Raw genomic sequence first — 24,818 nt, 5'->3', positions numbered from 1 at the left:
GAATACTTTTATAATTTGTTCAGTTTTTGGATGAGCAATACTAAACATAAGCGAACAATAAAAATATAATAGAATGTATGTGTAACATTTAAATATACTGTACTTTTAATGTAAGTACAATAAAGATCGTTTACAACCGCGAAAATTTTACAATAAGCGTACAATTGTTTGTATTGCTTACCACACAATCTATTGTATTTCAATGGGTTATGTCATACAAGTTAATGTTAATTTTTATCCGGGTAGTGTAACTGCTGAATTTATATTTCTAAAATTACCCAATTGTAAAGGTAGCCTCACACCTCGGGAATTTGGTTCGCGGATTTTTTCCCCATGCATTTTTGCATATGCGATGTTTTCGGAATTTGGACACGGAAAATCAAAATCCCGGCCCCATTTAAAATACACGGGGCTCAAAATCCGCTGGAAAATTTTCCCGAGGTGTGAGGCAGCCTTAACCCTCTATTTACTACTCGCTAATAAACGTGTACCCCCTGCCAGTTAATCAAAACAATTCTACGAAACACACGTGTTTTCTTTTCGCTCTGCAAATTCCCATAATGCAACGTCTCTTCATTGACATTTAAGGTAGCCTCACACCTCGGGAATTTGGTTCGCGGATTTTTTCCCCATGCATTTTCGCATATGCGATGTTTTCGGAATTTGGACACGGAAAATCAAAATCCCGGCCCCATTTAAAATACACGGGGCTCAAAATCCGCTGGAAAATTTTCCCGAGGTGTGAGGCAGCCTTTAGATCCCCTTTCCTCGCCAGCAAAAGATGTTCCGGACAACGACGACAGCGACAATCTTCATCTAGTAACTAAAATATCTTTTTATTCAAGTCCTACGCCAATTTCAATTATGAGTAGAACTGAGTGAGCGTGTATCTCATTCGAAATAAAAAACGCCCCCTGTTTCAAACGACGCTTCTGCTCTTCTGACAAAACGTCAAATTGCTGTCAAACACGCTCGTCCGGCTGAACTCAATTTTGGGTCGATTTAACTCAAATTCATAACTTCTTCTGAGACGTCAAACGCTGAGTAACTGAGATTTACACGCTCGTCCGGCTGAACTCAATTTTGGGTCGATTTAACTCAAATTCATAACTTCTTCTGAGACGTCAAACGCTGAGTAACTGAGATTTATGAATTTGAGTAATTGTCACTCAAAATAATATAAAAAGGCTAAAATATGAAACTGAGTTCACCGAGAAAATGTTAGAAAAATGGCGAAGTCCAAACCTCAATCTAAACGTTTTAAATGAGCACAGATATGTGATATGAGTGAAAATCTTTAGTGGGAAAATATAGTAATTAAAAATACGTAGGTTTCTCGGTAAGTTTAGCCAACATACGTCAGCAACTTGTATGTTTTTCACATTCAGTTCAATTACTCATACAGGTTTCTTCTTCAATGGCTCTACAATTCCAACTGGAACTTGGCCTGCATTTCAACTTGTGTTCTATTACCATTTCCACAATTATTTATTGGAATAATTTGTTTATGTTCGTTTTTTGCATAAGATACATGTTGTGTGGCAAGCACAACAGATACACTCGACCCGAGAATGTTTTCCATCCCATCCTATACAGGCCCATAGGCCAGATATCGGAAATAAAACTCGCCATCTCCGTATCGGTAATCCTGTCTTTGCTCGCAACGGTAATAGCCAAGTCAAAGAGTGGTCTTATGGCAAAGATGGCAAGAAGCGGTCACTTCTGCTTATAGAGTAAGTTTCTGACATGTTTCATATTCATGAATAAAGTTAAAATAATAACCTTTTGATTCGAATTTATAGAGTTACTTCCAAACTTTCCGGATAGCGAATTGATGAATTTTGGAGAAGGTTAATGACGGGGCGACCTAATAGAAAGATCCAATGTGACTGGGAGACGTCGGACAAACCGGTGAAGACTTCCAGATGCTCGGCGGAAAACAATGCAGGATTGGAACCTAAAATATCCCCCGAGATGTAAAATGAAATTGGCCAATTCGGAAATTCTGAAGACTCCTTCATGCCGAGTTTTATACGAAAAGATACGACATTATTATAATTATATAAGCTATTTTCAATTTATGTATTCGTTCACTTTAATAAACGTAAATAAAATTTGTATTTTTGCTTTGAAAACAAAAAATGATAATAATGAGCTTCTTTTAGTTTGACAAACTCAATTTCATATATATTCGATTTTATGAAATTGAGTAGATATAACTCAAAATTAAATATCTTACACCATGACTCAAAATTGAGTTCAAGGCCATGAACTCAATTTTGTCTTGAGCCAGTTTTTCCGATTTTGAGTTAAACTGACCCAAATTTGAGTTGAGCCAGACGAGCTTGTATGAATTTGAGTAATTGTCACTCAAAATAATATAAAAAGGCTAAAATATGAAACTGAGTTCACCGAGAAAATGTTAGAAAAATGGCGAAGTCCAAACCTCAATCTAAACGTTTTAAATGAGCACAGATATGTGATATGAGTGAAAATCTTTAGTGGGAAAATATAGTAATTAAAAATACGTAGGTTTCTCGGTAAGTTTAGCCAACATACGTCAGCAACTTGTATGTTTTTCACATTCAGTTCAATTACTCATACAGGTTTCTTCTTCAATGGCTCTACAATTCCAACTGGAACTTGGCCTGCATTTCAACTTGTGTTCTATTACCATTTCCACAATTATTTATTGGAATAATTTGTTTATGTTCGTTTTTTGCATAAGATACATGTTGTGTGGCAAGCACAACAGATACACTCGACCCGAGAATGTTTTCCATCCCATCCTATACAGGCCCATAGGCCAGATATCGGAAATAAAACTCGCCATCTCCGTATCGGTAATCCTGTCTTTGCTCGCAACGGTAATAGCCAAGTCAAAGAGTGGTCTTATGGCAAAGATGGCAAGAAGCGGTCACTTCTGCTTATAGAGTAAGTTTCTGACATGTTTCATATTCATGAATAAAGTTAAAATAATAACCTTTTTTGATTCGAATTTATAGAGTTACTTCCAAACTTTCCGGATAGCGAATTGATGAATTTTGGAGAAAGTTAATGACTGGACGACCTAATAGAAAAATCCAATGTTACTGGAAGACGTCGGACAAACCGGTGAAGACTCCCAGATGCTCGGCGCAAAACAATGCAGAATTGGAACCTAAAATATCCCCCCGAGATGTAAATGAAATTGGCCAATTCGGAAATTCTGAAGACTCCTTCATGCCGAGTTTTATACGACAAGATACGACATTATTATAATTATATAAGCTATTTTCAATTTATGTATTCATTCACTTTAATAAACGTAAATAAAATTTGTATTTTTTGCTTTGAAAACAAAAAATGATAATAATGAGCTTCTTTTAGTTTGACAAACTCAATTTCATATATAATCGATTTTATGAAATTGAGTAGATATAACTCAAAATTAAATATCTTACACCATGACTCAAAATTGAGTTCAAGGCCATGAACTCAATTTTGTCTTGAGCCAGTTTTTCCGATTTTGAGTTAAACTGACCCAAATTTGAGTTGAGCCAGACGAGCGTGAACGGAAAACCGCGCGTGTTGTCTCCTCCCCCAACCGTCTCTCGCACACTGCTGCACTGTCGGAAGACAAAAGCGACACAAAAAGTGTCTCGTTCATTTCGTCTGGGCGCAAAAAGTGCGACGCTTCTTGTTTTACAACTTTTTGCAGTGTTTTTCCACTCCGTAGTTCAAGAACTCCGGTGCAAAGTGAGCCTAACGGGCTTCTGTGGACATTCATCGCGGTCAGGGCGGTGGAATTTCGTGGAGTGGACGGATTTGAAGGTATTTATATTGCCGCTTGCCTGCGAGGTGCATTTTGTTTGTCGGTAAACAAAAGAAGCGTGCATCAACAGTTCCAGGTGGTGCTCCGCCCTCGCGCAAATTCAAGGCTGCTGCTTTCACTGATCGTTGAGCGCGCGCGGATGTTGTGATTTGAGCTGGATAATGAAAGAGTGGTCCGATCTGCTGCGGGAAATCGAAAAGTTCAGCGACCACGACGACGAGATGGAGTTCTGCGAGGACTTTGCCAAGCTGCAGATGATTTTCAATCACACGAATCAATTTGTCCGGACGTTCGACAAGATCGTATTCCATGGCGGGAATGAACCGTACATTATCGAGATTGTGGCCAGGTGGGTATCTTTTGTTGTTTTTGTAAATCGCTCCTACGTTTATTAGCATTTATTTGAATAACAATTTTTGAATCACGCCCTCAGATTGTTGAAATACCTTCGCATCCGGCGGTATCTAAACGAAAACAACAAACCGATTCCTGAGTGCGAGCATCAGCTGCGGAAGATTACTTTGTTTATGGTCCTGAACACCGACGTCAGCTTCAAGTTTGATTTGGCCAAGGATACGAAGCTGTGCCACCTGTTGAATACGATTCCGCAGCTGACGAAGTGTCTGCTAATTAATTGCATCTGGGGTGCGAGCCTGGATGAGTATTTCTACGAGATTCTTTCGTACACGCCACAATGGTTCATGATGCAGTTCGTGGACCAGGCGGTTACAAGTCTGAAGTTCTCCAAGCCGTACGAGATTTTGGAGCGGGTCGAATCGATGGTGAAGGCGGTCTATTTCAGTATCTGCCGGACGGATAATGATTGGAAGAAGATCGACCGCAATCGGTTCGTGGAGCAGCAGCGCACGCTTGCGAAGTTGTTCGACTATTTGATGGAACTGCTTCGGTACTTTAACACCCCGGATATGAGCAAATTCGAGCGGTGGTCCAAGTTGAGTATGCACCGATATTACGGATTTGCGTTGAAGCACATGTTCGGCATTGTACTTTACTGTATGGATCTGTATCTGAACAAGAGCCTTTTTAAAGTCGATGAGAAAATGAAAATTTTCGAGATTATGGGTGAAGAGCACGTTCCGAAGAGGGAAATTCCGGAGCAGTACTCACAAGGGACGGACAGTTACCTTATGAAAATTAACAATTGCCTTCTGAACACGCTGCAGACCTGCGTCATGGAAGTAACCATCGATGGGTTTATGTATTGGGTGGAGATCGAGATAAGTGCAGGAAACCAAGACGAGAAGATTTCTCTTCAGCAATTTATTGGCGAATCGGCATTCAGGTTGTGCGAAATGCTCAAAGACATAAAAATCTTGCAGCACAACGTTTTGAAACAGTTACCTGCTATCTCGCTACGACCAAAATCCCAAGCTGAAAAAGCCATGGAATTGTCCATGCGAGATTTGATGGAGAAACTGGAGACAACCCGGGAAATCTTCGAAAGAAAGCTTTTCTTCAACGAATTCCTCCGCCGAGGAACGCAAGTCTTTGGTAACAGCGAATGTCTGGAGCTTATCGAGCAAAACATGGATCTGATCTCCGGAGACAACGTACGGAAACTAATCGAATACGACAATCGACCAGTCGAAGCAGACGAAATGGAATCGGACGAACCGTCCGATGAGGCCATCAAACTGCGCCAACTAATCCTAAAATCCGTAGACTATCTTCTCCTAGAGGAAGCCAACTCGCTGATCAAATTCATGATAGCAACTTACGGCCTTGAGTACGATCGCTATCGAACACCCACTCTGGTCGAAGAAATCGTCGAATACACCAACCGTTTCAACTCCGCCTCGATGCAGCTCGGCGCCGACGAGTCCGACATCCCATTCCGGCTAATCTTCCAGTGCCCGTCGCTCTTCTATCAACGTCTTACCCGTTCCCTGTACGACTCCAGTTTCAACAATGCCAACTACATCTACGCCATTACGCAGGTCATTGCCAAAACCAAATCGCTGGCCGTGCCCTATCTCAGCGCCCAGGTCCGCTCGTTACTCTCCGACCAGTTCGAAATCATCAAATCCAACTCGCTCTCGGTGTTCGTCCTGAAACTGTACGGACTGGATCTGTTCGAGCGGAACCACTTCCTCCAGGGCTACCTGCTGCAGGGTGCCGACGAAGCCTTCCGCAAATCCAACTTTGTCGCGCTGACGGAAGTGCTCGGCCTAATGCATCTGGTCGTCGACAAGAATCTCCATGTGTTCAAGCTGGACAGCCTGAAGCAGGTGACGCTCAAGCTGGCTGAAATTTCCGAAAAGCTGCGGTTCGACGTTACCAAATTGGAGCCGGTTCATCCGCAGGGGATCGAGCGAATCGTGCTGCTCGAGAAGATTTTGAAGATCATATCCGGGCCGGTGCGGACGTTGCGAGCGCTCAAGGAAGAATGTAAGTATAAGACGAAGGACTTTCAAGCAAAGGTATGTTATTCAAATCTGAGCAGAGGTAATTCTATTTTTTAAAATTTTGTTGTTTTATATTTAAAACATTGTGCACGTCAAATGGAAGTGGTGGTCTTTGAATGCGACGAGCTCAGCTATTGATATTGATTTGATTCCAAAGTAGACCTGTTCGCCGATCCACTTTGAACCGGCGGCGGCGTGAACGCAATATTCTAACGGCGGCGGCGACTTAGCCGGCGCCACGCCGCGGTCTTTCCCGGCGGCGGCTCGAATCGGCGCGATTCAAAATTATTATTTCTACGGTGTTGACGAGCAATACTTTTTTTGGAATATTATTTGCATGTCTCGTGCATTAATGACAATAAGCATAATTTATATTGAACGCTGTTAAATAATCCTTCAGAGGAGCTCTGTGGTCTAATGGCTACCGCTTCTGCCTTATAAACAGGAGGTCATGGGTTCAAATCCAGTCCCTTTCCTACTTTGTATTTTTATCTTAGTTCTTTCTGTGTTTCACGTTCTACCAAAACGATTCCTACTGTTATAACTTTCCACACAAACCCAAAACCTCCCGTGGCATCTATGAGAGAGGTCGTAGAGTTCTCTGCATCTTTCTTAAGTAGGTGTCCAACAAACCACCCTTCCCTTTCCTCAGCATTCGCAAGGACGTGGCCATGACATATCTCGACTATTGGAGAGTGGAGTGGAGAGTAATTAGTCCCAAATAAATATCTGTGGTAACGGATGAAAGTGATGCTACTCTCATACAATAGTCTTGGCTTGTACCACCTACGAATTTGTGCGAACTGATCAATGCTAATGCAATGCTCAATGCTAACGCTGTTAAATAATCCTTCAGGAATACAATAAGAAAATGCATCCATGATTCCTTTGAAAATTACTTTAGGAATTTCTTTACTTTCTCTTCAGGAATTCTTCTTGAAATTTCTTCATGAATTTATTTAACAGTTCGTCTGGAAGGGTTCTTGATTCCTACTGAAAATACTATCAAAAATCCTGAATTATGCCTTCCTTAGTCTGCCGGCCACAAAGCTAAGCCATGTAGAAGGTGACTGGATCCATTTCATGGTACAGTGTAAGTTTTTCCCTATACATATGAGCATCATCGTGTTAGTGTTATGGCACAGAAATGCAAAAATAGTGAATCTACTTAGAAACCTAGCAGATAAAAATTGTAGAAGTGCTTGATGAACACCAAGCTGTGATACGGAAATTTTTAAATGGGGGATGTAATGCTAACAAAACAGATCAGATGATGGAAATTTTCCAGGAGTATCCCGTACAGAAATTCTGGGACACGTATTATTCATTCCTCAGAGATTCTGGACAAGGAAAACCCTAATACTCATAGATTAGGAATTCTTGGAGGGAATTACAAAAACTGGGAGTATAAACATCTCTTCTCTTACAATTTCACTGGAATTCTAGCAGAAGGAACTTTTTAGAAGTCCTATTTATGGAATTCCCCAGAGTACAAGGAGAAGAAATTTCCTATAATTCATAGGAAAAGATTTCCTCATAATTCGTGAGGGAGAAATTCCCAGAGTTATTAGAGAGAGAATAATCTAGATTTTTTTGGGATGGGATGAATAATTCGCCTGGATCCTCGGAGGATAAATTCCTACAAATTCCTCAAGGGTGAATTCTTCTTAATTTCTGGAAGAGGGATTCCTCGAAATTCGTGCGAGATGAAATGCCCTGACCTTTGGAAATTCCTAATTGAGTATTTAGGAGAATTTCTGAAGAAGAAATTCTTGGGGAGAAGAAAAATTTATATTTTTATTTCTTCTTTTTAATTTCTGATGTCTCAATGACTATAAGAATAACAATGTAAGCTCAATCTAATTATTATACGGACAAACATGGGATAAAATATGCTCATAATACAACAATCAGAATACATAAGTAACACATCAATAAAATTGAACAGAACATATCGATCTCCAGTTTTTCTGTTAATTTGTGCCTCGAAAGTATGCTACAAAAAGTCGCTGTAGAGTATGATAAATGATCAGAACCACTGGGTAAGAATTCTCAAGAACTTCTAAAGAAAGTATAACCCTGTATTCTTGGAATACGAGTTTCCCAGAATTGCTGAAGAATGAAGTTTGCATAATTTCTGGGAGGAGATTTTCTCAGAATTAAGGAGTCCAAAATTCTTAACGGAGCAAACCCTCGAAATTCTTAGTGGGAACTCCCAAATTCTTGGAGGAGTCTTGAATCTCTATAACTTCTAAGGAAAAAATCTCTGGTGGCGCAGTTCCCAGAATTTCATAATCCCAGAAATTAATTTTCCAGAGTTTCGGAAGAAAAACTTTTTCCATGTGCCTGGGGGATTTCCTGGTTTGATACCAGTTATGTAAAAAGATGCTCAGAAATATGTCTGGCTATGTGTGAAATGGCTTAATAATGGTTTTGTCATTGCCAGAAATCCTATGCTGATCAGAGCTTTAAATAATCGATTAGGGTAATTGATCCGATGGTTGTGGGTGTACCAATAGTTGCGGTAGTCCATGTTATGTCAAATCTACGAATTAATCGCAGTAGTCTACATGATCTATCGTTTGCTTGACATATCACACACTATTCAAAGAGAAACATCCACGGAATTCATCCAAAATAGGTAATCATCATTAAAACACTTTAATATTTTCCGTCTTTGCACCAATAGTTACGGTAGTGCTCTTATAGTTGCGAGTCCCATAGAAAAACAATGGGATTCGCAACTATAGGAACACAAATTTAAAAAATACCGCAACTATTGGAACACTGTACTAATAATTGGTGGTTTAATTTTAGAGCACAATTAGAAATATTGTTGAGATGGTTTCCCGACTGCAAGAAAAGTAAGTCCAAAAGCTTTTGAATACACCCACAAAATAAGCGAAACAAAATATGTATCAGTTTTAAGAGCTAAAACAGTGAGGGGAAGTGCTTAGTTCCTCCACTATTGGGTCATTTACCCTGTTTTTCCTGAAGCCTATCGGCCTTCTTTGTCACTTCACTTTTAAACATATTCATATTCGGCTCTGCGCTGTCATCTTTCGAATGAATATGGGTCTGTAAGTTTTTATTTACATTTTCCCAACTATAAACCAACCGTAAAGCTGAACATATTTTTGATGATTTAAATAAAAGCACACGTAGACATAATACCAACGATCAACTGAGAAGCACTTTTAGCGGAAAATATCAGTACAATCAAGACTTATTATGTTTTTTGGTACGCAGTTATCATAGTCAGTGGTTATAAAATGAGTGAGTCTATGAAAAAGAAAACTTAGTAGGGTATTCTATGTTTTGAATAATCAAAAAACGAATGCCAAATCTAGAATTGAATGAACTATTTGATAGCACATTACATCGTGTCTGTCATCAGTTTCAAAATTATATTTCTTTAAATATGATAGCACATCTGGCAAATTAGTGGCATAGCGAGAAAATTTTGTTGATGGATGACTCGTTCAAATACAATGATCCAGAATATTTTCATTTTCTAAGCTACTCTTGAGCTACTCTTAAGCGCAACGGATCGTTTTCCAATTTTTATAATAATTAGAAAAGACTCATCCTTACCGATATAGAAAAAAATATGCATCCCAGAATTGCCTGAAGTATAGGCTTTGAGCTTCTTGAGAGCTTTTTTTGTGCGTTTATGCTGACTGTGGTCCATAGAATTGGACTTTCCACAAAAAAATCAAAATGAAATTCCATAATTTAAATAGAAAAAGTCTATTGCTTTGAGTAAATTTCACATAAACAAGTTCAACAACTTTTCCATTACAGTTCATCCAAAAATTCACTGGAGTTTAGGCATGAAGGTCTGCACGCCTATCCAAACGGCCTTATCTCTTTTTCAAAATGGATAATGCGCTTTGTATTCAATAGAACCAAATTGGATATACCCTCAAACATTATTCTACTCCAGGTCTTCCGAGAATTCCCTTGACTATACGCCCTATTGGCTATTAGATCGTTCCAAAATTGGATCTTGCTCTATATGATCCATATAACCAAATTGGATAAGCCTTAAACAAGAAGTCAAATGCTATTTGATCCAAAACGTCACTTGCAGTATGTTCATTTCCAGAAGGAGCAAACAGAGCATGTTTTATTTCAAAAAGGAGCTAATAGATCTTTCATTACCCGTATAGATCTTAAGGTCGCGGGATTCTGGGTTACCTGTAATGGAACACATGTTTAACGTAAGTCCAATTTGATCGCTAGGAGTATTGAAATATAAACCCTAAAATATTAGTTTACTCGTCGAGATCTGAAAGCCTAAACTCCAGGAAATTATTGGAAGACTTGAAACGAACCTGGCAATAACATATTTAATTAATTAATTTAATTAGGGCCTGTGGATTGCTATGTAACATATTGAAAAGAATTCTACGATCATTTAAAAGAAAAACAAGAAATCATAACGGAAATTCTTTTTGCATCCTAACATCAAAGTAACATAAAAAGAGGTTTGAGTGTACATTAGAGTGATTCAAATTTTGACTTTTTTGCTCCCCGATGCTTAAACGATTACATTTGCCATTTTAATAATCCTCCTAAATTTTTAGCAATTTTGGATGTAATTTGACTGTGCACACGTCATTTGAAGTTTGTATGGAAATTACTGTGAAAACTGACCCTTATGTTGAAGACCGTTCCGTGAGGTGGCCCATGAACTATTTAATTATAATCAACATATTGACCACACAGAATGCTTCTCAAGCTGGAAGGCGGTTGTTGTTGCGAAGCGATTTCTCATTTGGAAGCAAAGTTATGAAGAAAACAAAAATGCTCATTATTGATATGGATGTTATTTTTTACGTGTTAAATTGAAGTTCCCACAATTCAGAATTCCCTTAATAACTTTTCTTGCAAGCATCAAATCATTTCGCAACAAAGACGGCCTGTTTCCTTGTAAAATTTCTCATGTTTCCGATGTACTTATATGTTGTTAGAGCTTGAAGGGAAGCGTTGGGGAACGGTTTTCCATGAAAGTTACTGTTTTCATAGCAATTTTCATACAAACTTCAAACCGCGCGTGCTCACTCAATTAACATCCAAATTAGCTAAAAATTTAGGTGGGTTATTAAAAAGGCAAATGAAATCGATTAAGTATCGGGGGCAAAAAAGTCAAAATTTGAATCACTCTAGTGTACATGATCTTTTCAGCGGCGCAGCCGAAATTTTTCAAATGTATAAGGGTTTGAACGGAATTTTTCTTTTAACAAATTGGGTGAGGGGGATGATCTCCCAAAACTATCCCCAGGCTACGGCATTCAAATTATTTCAGCGGCGCGCCCTAAACTCACCGGCGGCGCGGTCAAAAAATGGCAGCGGCGCGCCGGTCAAAAATGGTGGCGGCGGCGGCGCATAAAAATCGTCGGCGGCCGCGGCGCGGCGCGGCGGCGCACAGCTCTATTCCAAAGTAGTGCATATTCAAATGCAGAACAGTTCGCATGGACGTGTACATTTTTTACCGTGTAGTTTAAAGCAAAACTTGTTTTCTCCTTGTATGGCGCGGAAGTTCCTCCAGGAATTCCTCCGGAAGTTCCTCCAGGAATTCCTCCGGAAGTTACTCCAGGAATTCCTCCGGAAGTTCCTCCAGGAATTCCTCCGGAAGTTCCTCCAGGAATTCCTCCGGAAGTTCCTCCAGGAATTCCTCCGGAAGTTCCTCCAGGAATTCCTCCGGAAGTTCCTCCAGGAATTCCTCCGGAAGTTCCTCCAGGAATTCCTCCGGAAGTTCCTCCAGGAATTCCTCCGGAAGTTCCTCCAGGAATTCCTCCGGAAGTTCCTCCAGGAATTCCTCCGGAAGTTCCTCCAGGAATTCCTCCGGAAGTTCCTCCAGGAATTCCTCCGGAAGTTCCTCCAGGAATTCCTCCGGAAGTTCCTCCAGGAATTCCTCCGGAAGTTCCTCCAGGAATTCCTCCGGAAGTTCCTCCAGGAATTCCTCCGGAAGTTCCTCCAGGAATTCCTCCGGAAGTTCCTCCAGGAATTCCTCCGGAAGTTCCTCCAGGAATTCCTCCGGAAGTTCCTCCAGGAATTCCTCCGGAAGTTCCTCCAGGAATTCCTCCGGAAGTTCCTCCAGGAATTCCTCCGGAAGTTCCTCCAGGAATTCCTCCGGAAGTTCCTCCAGGAATTCCTCCGAAGTTCCTCCAGGAATTCCTCCGGAAGTTCCTCCAGGAATTCCTCCGGAAGTTCCTCCAGGAATTCCTCCGGAAGTTCCTCCAGGAATTCCTCCGGAAGTTCCTCCAGGAATTCCTCCGGAAGTTCCTCCAGGAATTCCTCCGGAAGTTCCTCCAGGAATTCCTCCGGAAGTTCCTCCAGGAATTCCTCCGGAAGTTCCTCCAGGAATTCCTCCGGAAGTTCCTCCAGGAATTCCTCCGGAAGTTCCTCCAGGAATTTCTCCGGAAATTCCTCCAGGAATTTCTCCGGAAATTCCTCCAGGAATTTCTCCGGAAGTTCCTTCAGGAATTCCTCCGGAAGATCTTCCAGGAATTCCTCCGGAAGATCCTCCAGGAATTCCTCCGGAAGATCCTCCAGGAATTCCTCCGGAAGATCCTCCAGGAATTCCTCCGGAAGTTCCTCCAGGAATTCCTCCGGAAGTTCCTCCAGGACACTGGTTAACTGTGGAAGTACTTGAAGAACACTAAGCTGCGAGCCGGCAATATCCCAGTGGGGGGATGTTATGCCAATGAAGAAGAATCTATGACGACCGGCTTACGACCTACTAAGTCGGACTATAGCCTATCGATCATCTGGTGGAACTGTTCTAATGGCCACCTTGGTGGGGCATAGCAGCTACAGTAGAACACACCATTGATCTTGGCTATCGCGACCAATTGCCGTTATCGACAGGGACGTTGTACGGGTCGGACAGGATGGTGACATTGGTCCTCGTCTCCGAGACTGACTGCCACAGCAGCTGTGGTAATTGCACGGCTTCTTCTTGTTTGTCTCTCCGATGGGACACGAAGGTCCACCCATAACGTGGTTACAGGCTTGCTTTTTGCTGGCGCAGATGAGGCACTTTGGTGCCTTATCGCATTCCGGCATCTTGTGCCCTTCTTCACCACAACGACAACACATGTTGCTACGGTCTGGGCCCTAACAATTGTAGGACTTGTGGCCCGACTCTAAGCACAGATAGCACCTGTCTATTGAAGGCTGTAGTTTGTTTACTGGGCATACTGACGAGCCGATTTTCAATTTCCATCACTACATAACATTATTGGTTTCCGCGACCGGTAACCTAAGGTAGGCTACCTGCGCCACAGTGGTTCCCCCATAGGTCATAAATACAAAAACATGAATTTATCGAAATTCAACAAGTTATCCCTAAACTGCTACTTTATGGTATACTATTTAAGATGCAATCGTCATTTTTGTAGAATTTATCTGATCTGTATAAGGCTTCGAATTTAAGATAATCCAGTCAAATGAACTATACGTGAAAATGTTGGCATACCTCATGGAATTTATGTTTTACCTTTGAATTCCCTCTTGAAATATCCTCTGAGTAAATATTTACACTCGAATCTGTCATCTACATGCTATTTCAGTAGGGACCATCAGCAACCAAGCAAATGGTCAACGAAAAACTCTACTGTGTTTGATGAACGGATTCCCAATTTTGTTCTGAATTTCATTATTATCATCCACCAATAAAATATGTTTCCCCTTCAGATCCCCTCCAGAAACATTTCCTGAATAAATATTTACACTATTCTCTATCATCTAAAGGCTATTTCAGCTGCGACCATCTGCGACCAAGCAAATGGTAAACAAATAACTTTTCTATGTTTCTTGGACGGAAAAACAGTTTTCTTCTAAATTTTGATATCTTCATCCTTTACGAAAATATGTTTCCCCTTGAAATCTCCTCCACAAACATCCTGTGAGTAAATATTTACACTCTAATCTGTCGTTTATAGGCTATTTCAGCTGCGACCATCTGCGACCAAACAAATGGTAAACAAATAGCTTTACTAAGTTTCTTTGACGAAAACACAATTTTCTACTCAATTTTGTTATCTTCTTCATCCACTAAGAAAGTATGTTTCCCCTTCAAATCCCCTCCAGAAACATCCTCTGAGTAAATATTTACACTCCTATCTTTCATCTAAAGGCTATTTCAGCTGCAACCGTCCACGAGAAAGCTAAGGGTAAACAAATAACAAAATTATGTTTGTTTAACAGATATCATATTTTCTGCTCAATTTAATCGTGTACCGCTTCAATTTCTTTTTGAATATCCTTTAAGTGTATTCATATTTCTGGCTGCTGCCTAAATGGCATTTCAGTTAATACCACAGTCTGCGACTGAGCTTGGAAATAAATAATCGATGGTAAAAAATTATCAAAATTGATGATCACGAGTATTATGTTTTCTTTATCATGGTCAACTTTATTAGACTGAAAAGCATGTTTCTCCCCGATTTCCATTCTCAGACATCTCTGAGAAGATATTTAAATTTTTAGCTGTCATTCAAGAGCTATATGTGTGCAGATTATTAAATAGTATAAATAGTATATACAGTAATATCCTGATTTTATCACCCCCTGGTGAATTTTGAGGTGATAAAACAGGGTATGTGACAAAATTGGAAAAAAATATTTTCATTTTTTGAAATTCATTCCACAAATATGAATCATTTTATGCCTTGGAAAGGCCAAATGTGTGAACGGTACCCGTTATTTCTTGTCGAAATTGCTTACAGAATATTTCGCAGGTACTCAGAAGTCGTTCGTAATAAACTGCAGGCGGTGAAAGTTATTTCATGAAAATCAATGTTATTTTTGGTATTATTTACGAAAATAAAAAGAATGACAAAATTTTTTGGGGTGACAAAATCGGGTCAAAAACGTGACAAAATCGGGACGTGATAAAATCGGGTCGAAAACGTGATAAAATCGGGGGTAGACAAAATCGGGGGTAGACAAAATCGGGGAGTGACAAAATCGGGTCAACACTGTAGTGGTATAATAGTATTATATTCAATTTTAAATTGATATATTAAACCTTTTTGCCTACATATAGCTATATATGTAGACGAAGAATCAAAAAGAATAAATTTGGGCTGTTACGCCCTTTTCAAATGTTGGTCTAGAAATGTTGATCTAGACTTAACCGATTTATTCGGAACAAGTTGCGTTCGACGTGGAATCATATCCTTTTGTTTACTAATAAGAATTGGCCAGATCGCACAATGGGTCTAAAAGTTATGGCAAAAATACTATTTCTCGCTTAAATTTTCAAAAGGACCTAAGTAACATTTTTTTCATTAATTAATTGGAGTACTGCAATCAAAAACTTTCATGTTGTTCTGTTGATTGCGCTATTCAAATTAATTCATAAAAAAATGTTACTTAGGTCCTTTTGAAAAGTTAAGCGAGATTTTTTCATATGCACTAGAAAGGTATTAACACCGTTAGGTGGATTAAACAGGTTTATTTTCGTTTACTACTTTCACAATAACAAGCATCTTCCCACCCACGCATCTTCCTCAAGAATGTAAATTGAACGTTGTTTGTTGGATTTTTGCATATAACACTAAAATCGGCTCCGTAAAGTATGATAATGACTGAGCCTACCAAATAACTAAAAAATAGGCTGTTTAACCTGAAAAATACTAAAAGTACACCATTTTACCATATAACTTCCGTAATTTATATTTATGACCGCCCTCCTAGGGGAATGGAACCACTGTGCTGCGTACCAAAGGAACCGCCTCTTAGTACAGAAGTCTTCTCGACCGCATTGGTCTCTGACGACAGAGACGACGTCGTCCGCGTTCGTAACCTCGTCCAGTTGTTTGCACTGGAGGGTCACTTCCGCCCTCAACGACCTTACCTCTGCGCTGTCCCCCAAGACCTCTTGATGCAGCTTCCTGTAGTCCGTCCCGCTAGCTTGCACTCCACGTTTCAGAACCAAGATAATTTTACCGGTGTTGGTGTGTCTGACGTTTCACACGACCTGACCCAACGCCGAAAGCTTTTCGGCCACCTGCATCGATTTAAGGAATTCGGCTTACTTCTAGACCAACATTTGAAAAGGGCGTAACAGCCAAAATTTATTCCCTCCGATTCTTTGTCCACATATATAGCTTTATATGTAGATGAAGAATCTGAAAGAATAAATTTTGGCTGTTACGCCCTTTTCGAATGTTGGTCCAGACTTATCCTTTTCAGTTTTCACCAACAAGGTCTCGCCTCTATCCTTGTGTGCGGGTCGAGATGCGCTCGACTTCCGCTTTGGCATACTGACCAGCTGCCAGGGATTTTTCGTCCATTGTGCCAATGGCACCAGCCGACTGCGGCCCGGCGACTTGTGTCTGGTTGGTGCCTTTCGCCTTTTTGTGCCGAGAAGTCGCCTTCTCGAGTCGATGCCTTTCGTGCTCCTCTGCACCACGATCTGCTTCGTCCAGATGACGTTAGGCCTTTATGGTCACTCGTCGTCAGGATTTGCTCTGAGCGCCTTGGCCGGATTGCTGCCTGAGCTTCATATAAAAGTGGTGTTCGTTATAATTATTTTGGGCTGAAAAGGTCATAAACAACAACACTGCATATAAATAACATTCATTGGGTTGAAAATCAAGTCACTTAAGACTGGAGGACAAAAAAGTAAACCAATCTAATTGCTAGGAATCGAGATATTGATCGTCAAACATGACAATTTTGTATGGAAAACAAAGCTGTACAGTTACAGTTTTTGGGAGGTGACTTTCTTTGACCCTCCCAAGTACAAATTTTTCCAATCGGTATTACCCAGTGAATATGATATGTTTCATTTGTTTTCGTGATTAATAATGGAGAAATGATAAAACAAGTTTTTTTTTCGGGATGCATTAGATCATCCAAACCGTCCTTGAGTCATAACTTGCGATCTACATCCACGACTTCGTCATTCCCAGCTTCTCTCACTTCTCATTTCTCATTTCACGCTTATCACTTCTCATTTCTAACTTTTTTTTATTGGGTGTTCAGTTGGAGCTACCTGGTAGCTTATTTTTGCAAGACTAAACCTGCCCTTACGTTCCCCCTACTAGGACACAGACCGACAATGGACTAGCCTATGATGGCCACTTAAACATCGTGTGCAGTAGTTAAATCTTGTGTCGAAGTAGTTTTTGAAATTTGCAGTTTCCCATTAATAGCGTTTGAATCATATTTCCAATTTCCATCAAACAAAAGAAGCTCAGAAAGATTTTTATTAGGTCAATGCCAATTTCTCAAAACGACCCGTCTGCTTCTGCAGGCAAAAATTCATACGTCGCTCTGTCCGGGTCGTAGCTGGTGTGAGGCAAGGATGTATTCTATCACCGTTACTGTTCCTCATCGTTATCGATGAGATTCTGGTAGATGCGATTGACCGTTATGCGGGCTGTTATGTCAGCCTATAATCATGGGGCACCTAAACGACTTCGCTGATGACGTTGCACTCCTCGCTCAACGGCGCTCTGATATGCAGAGTAAGCTCAACGACCTTGCCGAGCGCTCCTCTTCGGCAGGTTTAGTCATCAACGTCAACAAAACCAAATCGTTGGATTTAAACACAGTGACCCCTTCCAGTTTCACAGTAGCCGGGCAATCAGAGGAGAAAGCAAGGGCTGCCTTTGTGAGTTTAAGAGATATCTGAAAAAACAGGCAGATAAGTGAACGCACCAAAATACGGATTTTCAGCTCTAACGTGAATTCTGAGCTGTTATACGCTAGCGAAACATGGTGTGTATCAGTGGAGAACACTCAACGGCTGCAGGTGTTCATTAACAGATGGCTGCGGATATAATTCGGGCCTGTTGGCCTCACAACTGAATCTCAAACAACGAGCTCCATCGTCGTTGTCACCAGAGGCCGATAGCAACAGAAATTCGGGATCGGAAGTGGGGCATGGTCGGCCACACTCTACGTAGGGACGGAAACGAAATCTGTAAACAAGCATTAGACTGGAACCCAGCGGGACATCGCAGCAGAGGCAGACCCAGAGGCTCATGGCGGCGAAGCCTCAATAAAGAAGTGTTCATTAAGTACTTCCACAGTTATTAACTGCGAGGTTTCTAAGCCAAGTTACCATTTCTGCATTCGTATATCATGAGGCTAACACGATGATACTTTTATGTCCAGGGAAGTCGAGACAATTGCCATTCCGAAAATTTCCTAGATCGGCACCGGGAATCGAACCTAGTCACCCTCAGCATGGTCTTGCTTTATATATATCTTACCGCTAGGCTTAGGAGGGTCGTCATAGCAGGAGATTGGCATAGCACTAACACTTAGCAGTGGAGTGGGGGAGCCACTGCACCAATCGAGGGGTTCTACCGTTACTAGAGGCGCTAGCGAAGGTCGACGCAGCGCTAGTCAAAGATGGTTTCGCTTGTACGTTCAGAAGGAACGGGGTCGAGTCATGAATTGACGTAACGTTTGTCAGTATTGGTCTGGCACCAGACTTGGACTGGAGGGTGAATGAGGGTTATACCAATAGTGATCTCCTTGTGATTCGCTTCAAGATCCGAGGTCCTGGGATCCCTAACAGGTCCGTGGGTGGATGGCCAACCACTTCAACAGCGAAGTTTTCACAGCGGCATTGGGACTGGGAGCCACTGCACTGGAAGTCACTGGAAGGACTGAACATGCCGATGTAGGAGGGTCGTAGCGTAGAACTGTTGGTACCTATCGCTATCGACACCTCGAGGCATGTCAAAGGAGAGTAGAGTGAACATCCAAGTCAGCCTCACATGGTATGTCAGAAGTGAGAACCTATTCAGTCGGTAGTGATGTAGGGATGAATGGCAACAAATCAATATTGTTACCCATCTGCGCGCGCTGCAGCTCAATGACGCCGTTCGTTGGAGCCAGCGCAAACGAAAGAATTTCCTCCAAAGTGCAAATCGTATTCGCTTGGCGTCGATAGCTGCGCAAGCGCTCATCGAAGGGAGATGCTGCGAAAATGTATTCGCATAGATGGCGTCTATCGCGTTTCAGCCGCAAATCGTCGATTGGTTAAAGTTGACGTCAATAGTACTCCAGCACAATTTTCTCACACGATTCTGACTTTGTTTTTGTTGCTTTAATTATTAGAAGTCAACATTATTTCTTTTTTCGGACTACCATTATGTTTAACACGCAGAGAATTTATGACGCCTAGTGAAAAACACACATTTTCATTCTTTAACAATTCAAAGCTGCATGGTACGTCTGATGTCTGCAGTATAACCGCAACGGCCAAAGCAGCCATATATCAGCGTCATTCAAAATATTTCGAATTTCAATATAAAAACTAGTATTCCTACGTCTTATTGGCGGTCGTGTCTCGAATTTTTAGTTTATTTCGAAGTTTTAAAAATTTGTTAAGGGCGTCAAAAATGTGAAGTTTTGGGATAATAAATTATAGACCCCAGAGCCGAGCCAGTCTAGGTCTGAAAACCTCTCAAATAAAGACAATAATAATAATTATTGAATCTATTTACATTTACATTGAATCTATTTACATTAATTTTTTTTTACGGGACATCATTTGCGAGGAAAAACTATAAGCACCTGTAGTAGCATATTTCTTCCATTTTTGCTCATATGGGACATATCTGCAATTACAAGCAATATATATTGCACGAAAACGTGGACCGCTGCCGGAAGTGCTATACAATTGCAGAGATGAAACAGCATAGCAACCTATTTCGGTTGACAAGATCATGCACCAACAACTTGGTTGACCAGTTAACCCTTTCTGCAAATAAGTGCCTGTCCCGGTTCTGGAAAATAGTATCGTATGCGAATGAGAACCACAGTCTAATCCCCTATAGCATTCAAATTGCTTGAGATAGTTGAAAATTCCCAGAATATTCGCTGAGAGAGTGCCAAAACTTAATTAATCCCACTATCAAACCTCACGTTGATGTTGCGGAGGTATAAACCGGTCGCAACCTGCGAAGCTGTCCGACTGATACAATGTTCCAAGCTTTCAACTATGATAATTTTATCACGTGGGTATTCTCCTGCCTGTAGAACATCGGGCCAGATGTGTTTCCATGATCCCATCTGAGGTAACTGAAGCGGATGAACTCCTCATTTTTTCACTCATGACTGAAAACAATTGCTCCAAATAGTGTCCCATCTATGTCTCTGCCAGTGTTACTGAAGTGACTGTTGTTGATAGGTTTATTGAAGATGAGTGAAGGTACATGAAGTTTCGTTCGTTACAAGTAGTAATTTCTTTTACTACGTGGCTACCGTGACCTGCCCTAATTCCGCGCATCACTTAATACCGTGGTTTTCGTAAAAAATCAGAACCTGGCTATCATGGACATCACATTATTTGGTGAAATGTTCAAACATAATATGTTTGAACAATTCACCAAATAATACGATGTCCATGATAGCCAAGTTCTGATATTTGATGAAAACCACGGTATTAAGCGATGCGCGGAATTAGGGCAGGTCACGGTACACGTTAAACGAGTACGACTAGACGAGACGAGATGAAGATTTAAAAAAAATATAAAATCACGATATTAAATTGAACTCTTTCTTTGTAAATTTCAGCCAAACGTCGCTTCCGGGAACTAACGGAACGTTTCGCTCCCATCACCAAGTTCTACTTCCATCGGGTTTGGATCAACTACGCTGCTGGCCAGACGCCACAGGAGTTCGGCAAGTTCCTTCATCAGGGCGCTATAAGCGAAGCCTCGACGCAGACACAGGTGCGGTTATTCCTGTCTAAGGTAAGTTCTTTTGACGATGATTTTTTCATCGAGACCAAGGGAAGATCGATAAAGTACGTCATGCAAAAATTAGCGATTTTCACACTACCCCCTTTGTCACTCTTTTTGTATTAAACATCTTAAATTTTTCCCCAAAATTTATAAACTCCCCCCTAAGAGCGTGACGTACTTCGTGGATGGCCCTCAATGAATTACTGAAATTTGATTATATTGCTCTTGCAGACGCTGGTACAGTGTACGGCCGGAGAAGCGGAACGGCTGGCGCGGGATCCGGTACTGCTCCCACATATGAATGACTCGGTGCTGATCATTATGGTGCTGCTGGTGGACAACGTGAACCACTACGAGTGCCTCAAAACCTGTCTGACAAACTATCTGCACGTGGTGCAGGTGAGTATCCATTGTCTATGATTGCGTATTAAATTCATACCAATAAGAAACCCAACAAAGATAAATTTAATTAATCAATTTGCCTATTTCAGAAACACCTTCTCCCACCACTCGTCACTCCGGAAGCCAAACCTGCTGAGTGTGCTGCCCTAGTGAAATTTCTTAACAAGCTGATCGCCAAACTGCCCGCCAGCACCCGAGAGCGTCTACTAGCAGCCATGACCTTCGGCCTGTCGGCAATTATCAAACAGTTGCGCACTGCGAACGCCTCGCTGGATCTGAGTGAGATCGAAAAAGTATTAAACCTAGAGCAGCTGCAATCTTCCACCGAGGCGGCCGTCACTTCCAAGCTTCGCCATCAGCACCTGAACCGTAGCGATTCGTCTTCGCCGTCTTCGTCGTCGTCAACCAGTATCGACTCGGTGGCGGCTTCACCGCCGCCGGGACTATCACACCTGCAGCACAATGGGACGAAAGAGGAAGGCGGGGGAGCGGAGCCATCCGCCATGGTGACGGAATAGTGCGGGTTGAGGAGGAGATTTTTAAGGTAAGATTTACAAACTCTCCAGAAGATGACTTCCGGATTACACAGTGCGCGCAAGACACACTCAACATTGATGAATACGGGACAAAAGAAGCAAACGTGATCATTTTATAATTCTATTCGAAATGGGATACAAAGTTAGACATAGTTACTTATTTATGTACGTTTTTCTTTCGGTAAAAAATGACGATAATCACACAAACATCGATTTTTCCGTTTGTAACTTTTTGCAAATGCTTGCAAGCCATTCAATGAAGAGCACACTGCAAGCTACGACTGCAAAGCTTATCAAGATAATAAACCATTCTAAGAACTGTAAGTATCGCAATTTTTGATGGAGTTTATTTAGTTCTATTGACATACCGAACGCCAATTTATTTTCAGATATGGGATCCCACATTTACAGCAATTTGAAGAACAATTGTGGACGTATTGTAATAATGCCGTTAAGTTGTAGTTAACCAAAAATGGAACTCCAACCGAATTCTCTTTCGCTCGTTCAATATCCATCAACATCCTTGCATCAACCAACCGACCATAAGTCATGTTGAACCTAACGCTCAACATGAAGCATTGGTTATTGAAACCTAGATGACTGTTCACGAATTTCGTAACGCAACATTCGATGTGACAATCTTCCAAAGTGCTGCAATGACATGATGCTTAAGGTAGGTACATTTGTGTCTCATTCTTTGAACAAATATTATTCGAGCTAGGTTTGGTAGGTTGCAGAAATTCTTATAACATAGGTCGCCTGGTGTGTCCTTTTTTTGCTGCTATTTGTAGCTATATATGTAGACGAAGAATCAGAAGGAATAAATTTTGGCTGTTACACCCTTTTCAAATGTTGGTCTAGAACTAGTCTTATTTGTTTGACGTTTTTTAACCTTGTAAGAATCGTGAACTATGAATTATGTATATCTCTTGCTTCTTGACTATTTGATCAATTTGTTCTGAAATTCGTTACGTGCATTATTCGACAGCCATAGTCTAGATCTATTCCGTCCAGTGTGTCAACATAATTTATTTTTAGCAAGATTGTGTTTGTGTCATGTCCTGGACGTATTTGTTTCATATTCGATTTAAGGCGAGGATCATACGTCTTGTTCAACCTACACACCTTTGTCCATTATCGCATCCTTATAGCTGGGTCACAAATGTCTTCTCCGTGATTGAATCGTTTAGGAAGTAGGCGAAGGTAGTCGGTTGCCGGCACTGGTCGGATGTCGGTATCTCGACATAACTTTGTGGACATTTTGACATATGTTATGCATGCGGTAAGCACGTTATTTTTGTGTCGACTACCGATCCAAACAGATGCCTATGTTTCGTTTAATAAAGAAAATATTTCTCCTTAAAGTGAAAACCTACTCAAAAGTGTTTTTGTCGCTCATTTGCTTAGTGTTACAAAATGAAGTGGACGATCGAAAACGCAAAATTAAATTACGTATTTTTAATGTAAACTTACTCAATTTTGTGATTTACTATTGAACGCTATAGCGGTATACCGTGGCGTGGTTGCTTATTTCGGTTGTTGGCGCCCAAACATGGTCGGTTGTCGATAAATCAAAGTTAATTTCCCAACTTCAGGTTGATAACCACGAAATAACCAAACTAATTAAATATACATATTTCCCTTACAAGGGAAGGTGGTCGGTTGTCGGCACCATTTTGTTTTTAGTTCATAACTTTCCTACATTTGCACAATGTGGTGGTATTTTAATACCAATGGAATCCTAAGGCATATGCTAATAACTGGTGAAGAGTTTTGATTTATTCCATCTATTCGTATTGATTTTTCAAGAACACGAATTGAGAGAACCACAACGCCCATGGGGATGGAACATCCGTAGGTCGTTTGCTTACAAATGCTAAACAAATGACTTTAATGTCAGCATTGTACGAAAATTATTACGCTAGATTTAAACTTTTGATTATTATCCTATTGGAGTAAAAAACCGTGTGGTGAATTTAAAATTCACCACATGGCTTGATTGTATAATCACCTTAACTGCGACCGCTACGGTGCATTCAATATTGAATCACAAAATAGAGTAAATTTGCTTTGTAAATACGTAATGCACTTACCTATACGATCGTTTTACTTCGATTTATAACACTTGGCAAATGACAAAAAAAAATTTTGGAATGCGTTTTCACTTGATAAAAAATGTTTTCTCTGTAAAATGACACAAAGGCTTCTAAGTGCTTCGGAAATGAGCATAACATAATCGTTCTTATATAGCACACGTATGACATATATCAAAATGACAATATGTTTTTTTTATTCCTTTATTTATTTGGTAGGCACTCTGTGTTCTTAACCGCTACTGTGCCGTGATCTACTGTGGTATTCTGCTGTACAGAATCCACACAGAATCTATTTTTAGATATCCATTATTCGTTATTGTTGTCGTTGCCAGTTCATTTTTGTCGTGAGTCCATTGTGTCCGTTTGTCCATGTCGTGTATCCAATGATCATTGCTTTGTTCGGTTGCCATTTAATCCAGGTAACGTTGGAGGAATGCCTCCGAGAAGAACAAGTTGTCAGTCGTCATCAGGCAGCCGTCACGGTAAGGCGTGTACCCCAAACGCCACCGTATGGGCTGCGGATCCGGCGACTGACGGAGGTTTGGTGGAGGGGCTGGGAATCGAACCCATGACCATTCGCTTATAAGGCGAACGTGTAGCCAACTACGCTACGGGACCCCCTAAAAATGACAATATGTGTTTTCTGTCCAAAGTTACGAGGGGGTACCGACAACCGACCAGTGCCGGCAACCGATCACCTTCTGCTATAATATACTTAAATGTAATTAATTTCGCTGCCATTTACATAATAACGTGTCCCGGGATTTGGTCTCCCATGGAATTTAAATGGGAGCGGGATTTGCGTTTCTCGTGACAGA

The 24,818-nt window shown here is 40.9% G+C and overlaps 1 protein-coding gene and 1 long non-coding RNA gene across 3 annotated transcripts; both read left to right on the top strand.

Moving 5' to 3' along the window:
* The first annotated feature begins 2,665 nt into the window (after positions 1-2,665).
* LOC134213832 (uncharacterized) lies at positions 2,666-3,355 on the top strand. The gene is made up of 2 exons (XR_009979546.1): positions 2,666-2,934; positions 3,006-3,355. It is a non-coding gene; the product is annotated as an uncharacterized LOC134213832 (long non-coding RNA).
* A 241-nt stretch (positions 3,356-3,596) lies between these two features.
* LOC134207466 (uncharacterized) lies at positions 3,597-22,237 on the top strand. Of its 2 annotated transcripts, XM_062683180.1 has the most exons (6): positions 3,597-3,813; positions 3,885-4,163; positions 4,248-6,223; positions 20,797-20,975; positions 21,198-21,365; positions 21,458-22,237. In XM_062683180.1, the coding sequence occupies exons 2-6, from the start codon at positions 3,976-3,978 to the stop codon at positions 21,884-21,886; spliced, it is 2,940 nt and encodes a 979-aa protein (XP_062539164.1). In that variant the 5' UTR covers positions 3,597-3,813; positions 3,885-3,975; the 3' UTR covers positions 21,887-22,237. The 2 variants fall into 2 exon arrangements, with proteins under 2 accessions (XP_062539164.1, XP_062539163.1); XM_062683179.1 differs by having other exon boundaries at positions 3,597-4,163.
* The last annotated feature ends 2,581 nt before the right edge of the window (positions 22,238-24,818 follow it).

Source organism: Armigeres subalbatus, chromosome 1 (assembly GCF_024139115.2).
Source record: "Armigeres subalbatus isolate Guangzhou_Male chromosome 1, GZ_Asu_2, whole genome shotgun sequence".
Classification (NCBI taxonomy): domain Eukaryota; kingdom Metazoa; phylum Arthropoda; class Insecta; order Diptera; family Culicidae; genus Armigeres; species Armigeres subalbatus.
The sequence above is the reverse complement of the archived record's forward strand: the minus strand, read 5'-3'. Positions and strand labels throughout refer to the sequence as shown.

Coding starts and splice junctions, on each gene's coding strand:
- LOC134207466 (XM_062683180.1), top strand. CDS start 3,976: ATGAAAGAGTGGTCCGATCTGCTGCGGGAAATCGAAAAGTTCAGCGAC. Junction 6,224..20,796: donor GCGAGCGCTCAAGGAAGAAT/GTAAGTATAAGA, acceptor TGTAAATTTCAG/CCAAACGTCGCTTCCGGGAA. Junction 21,366..21,457: donor ACTATCTGCACGTGGTGCAG/GTGAGTATCCAT, acceptor TGCCTATTTCAG/AAACACCTTCTCCCACCACT.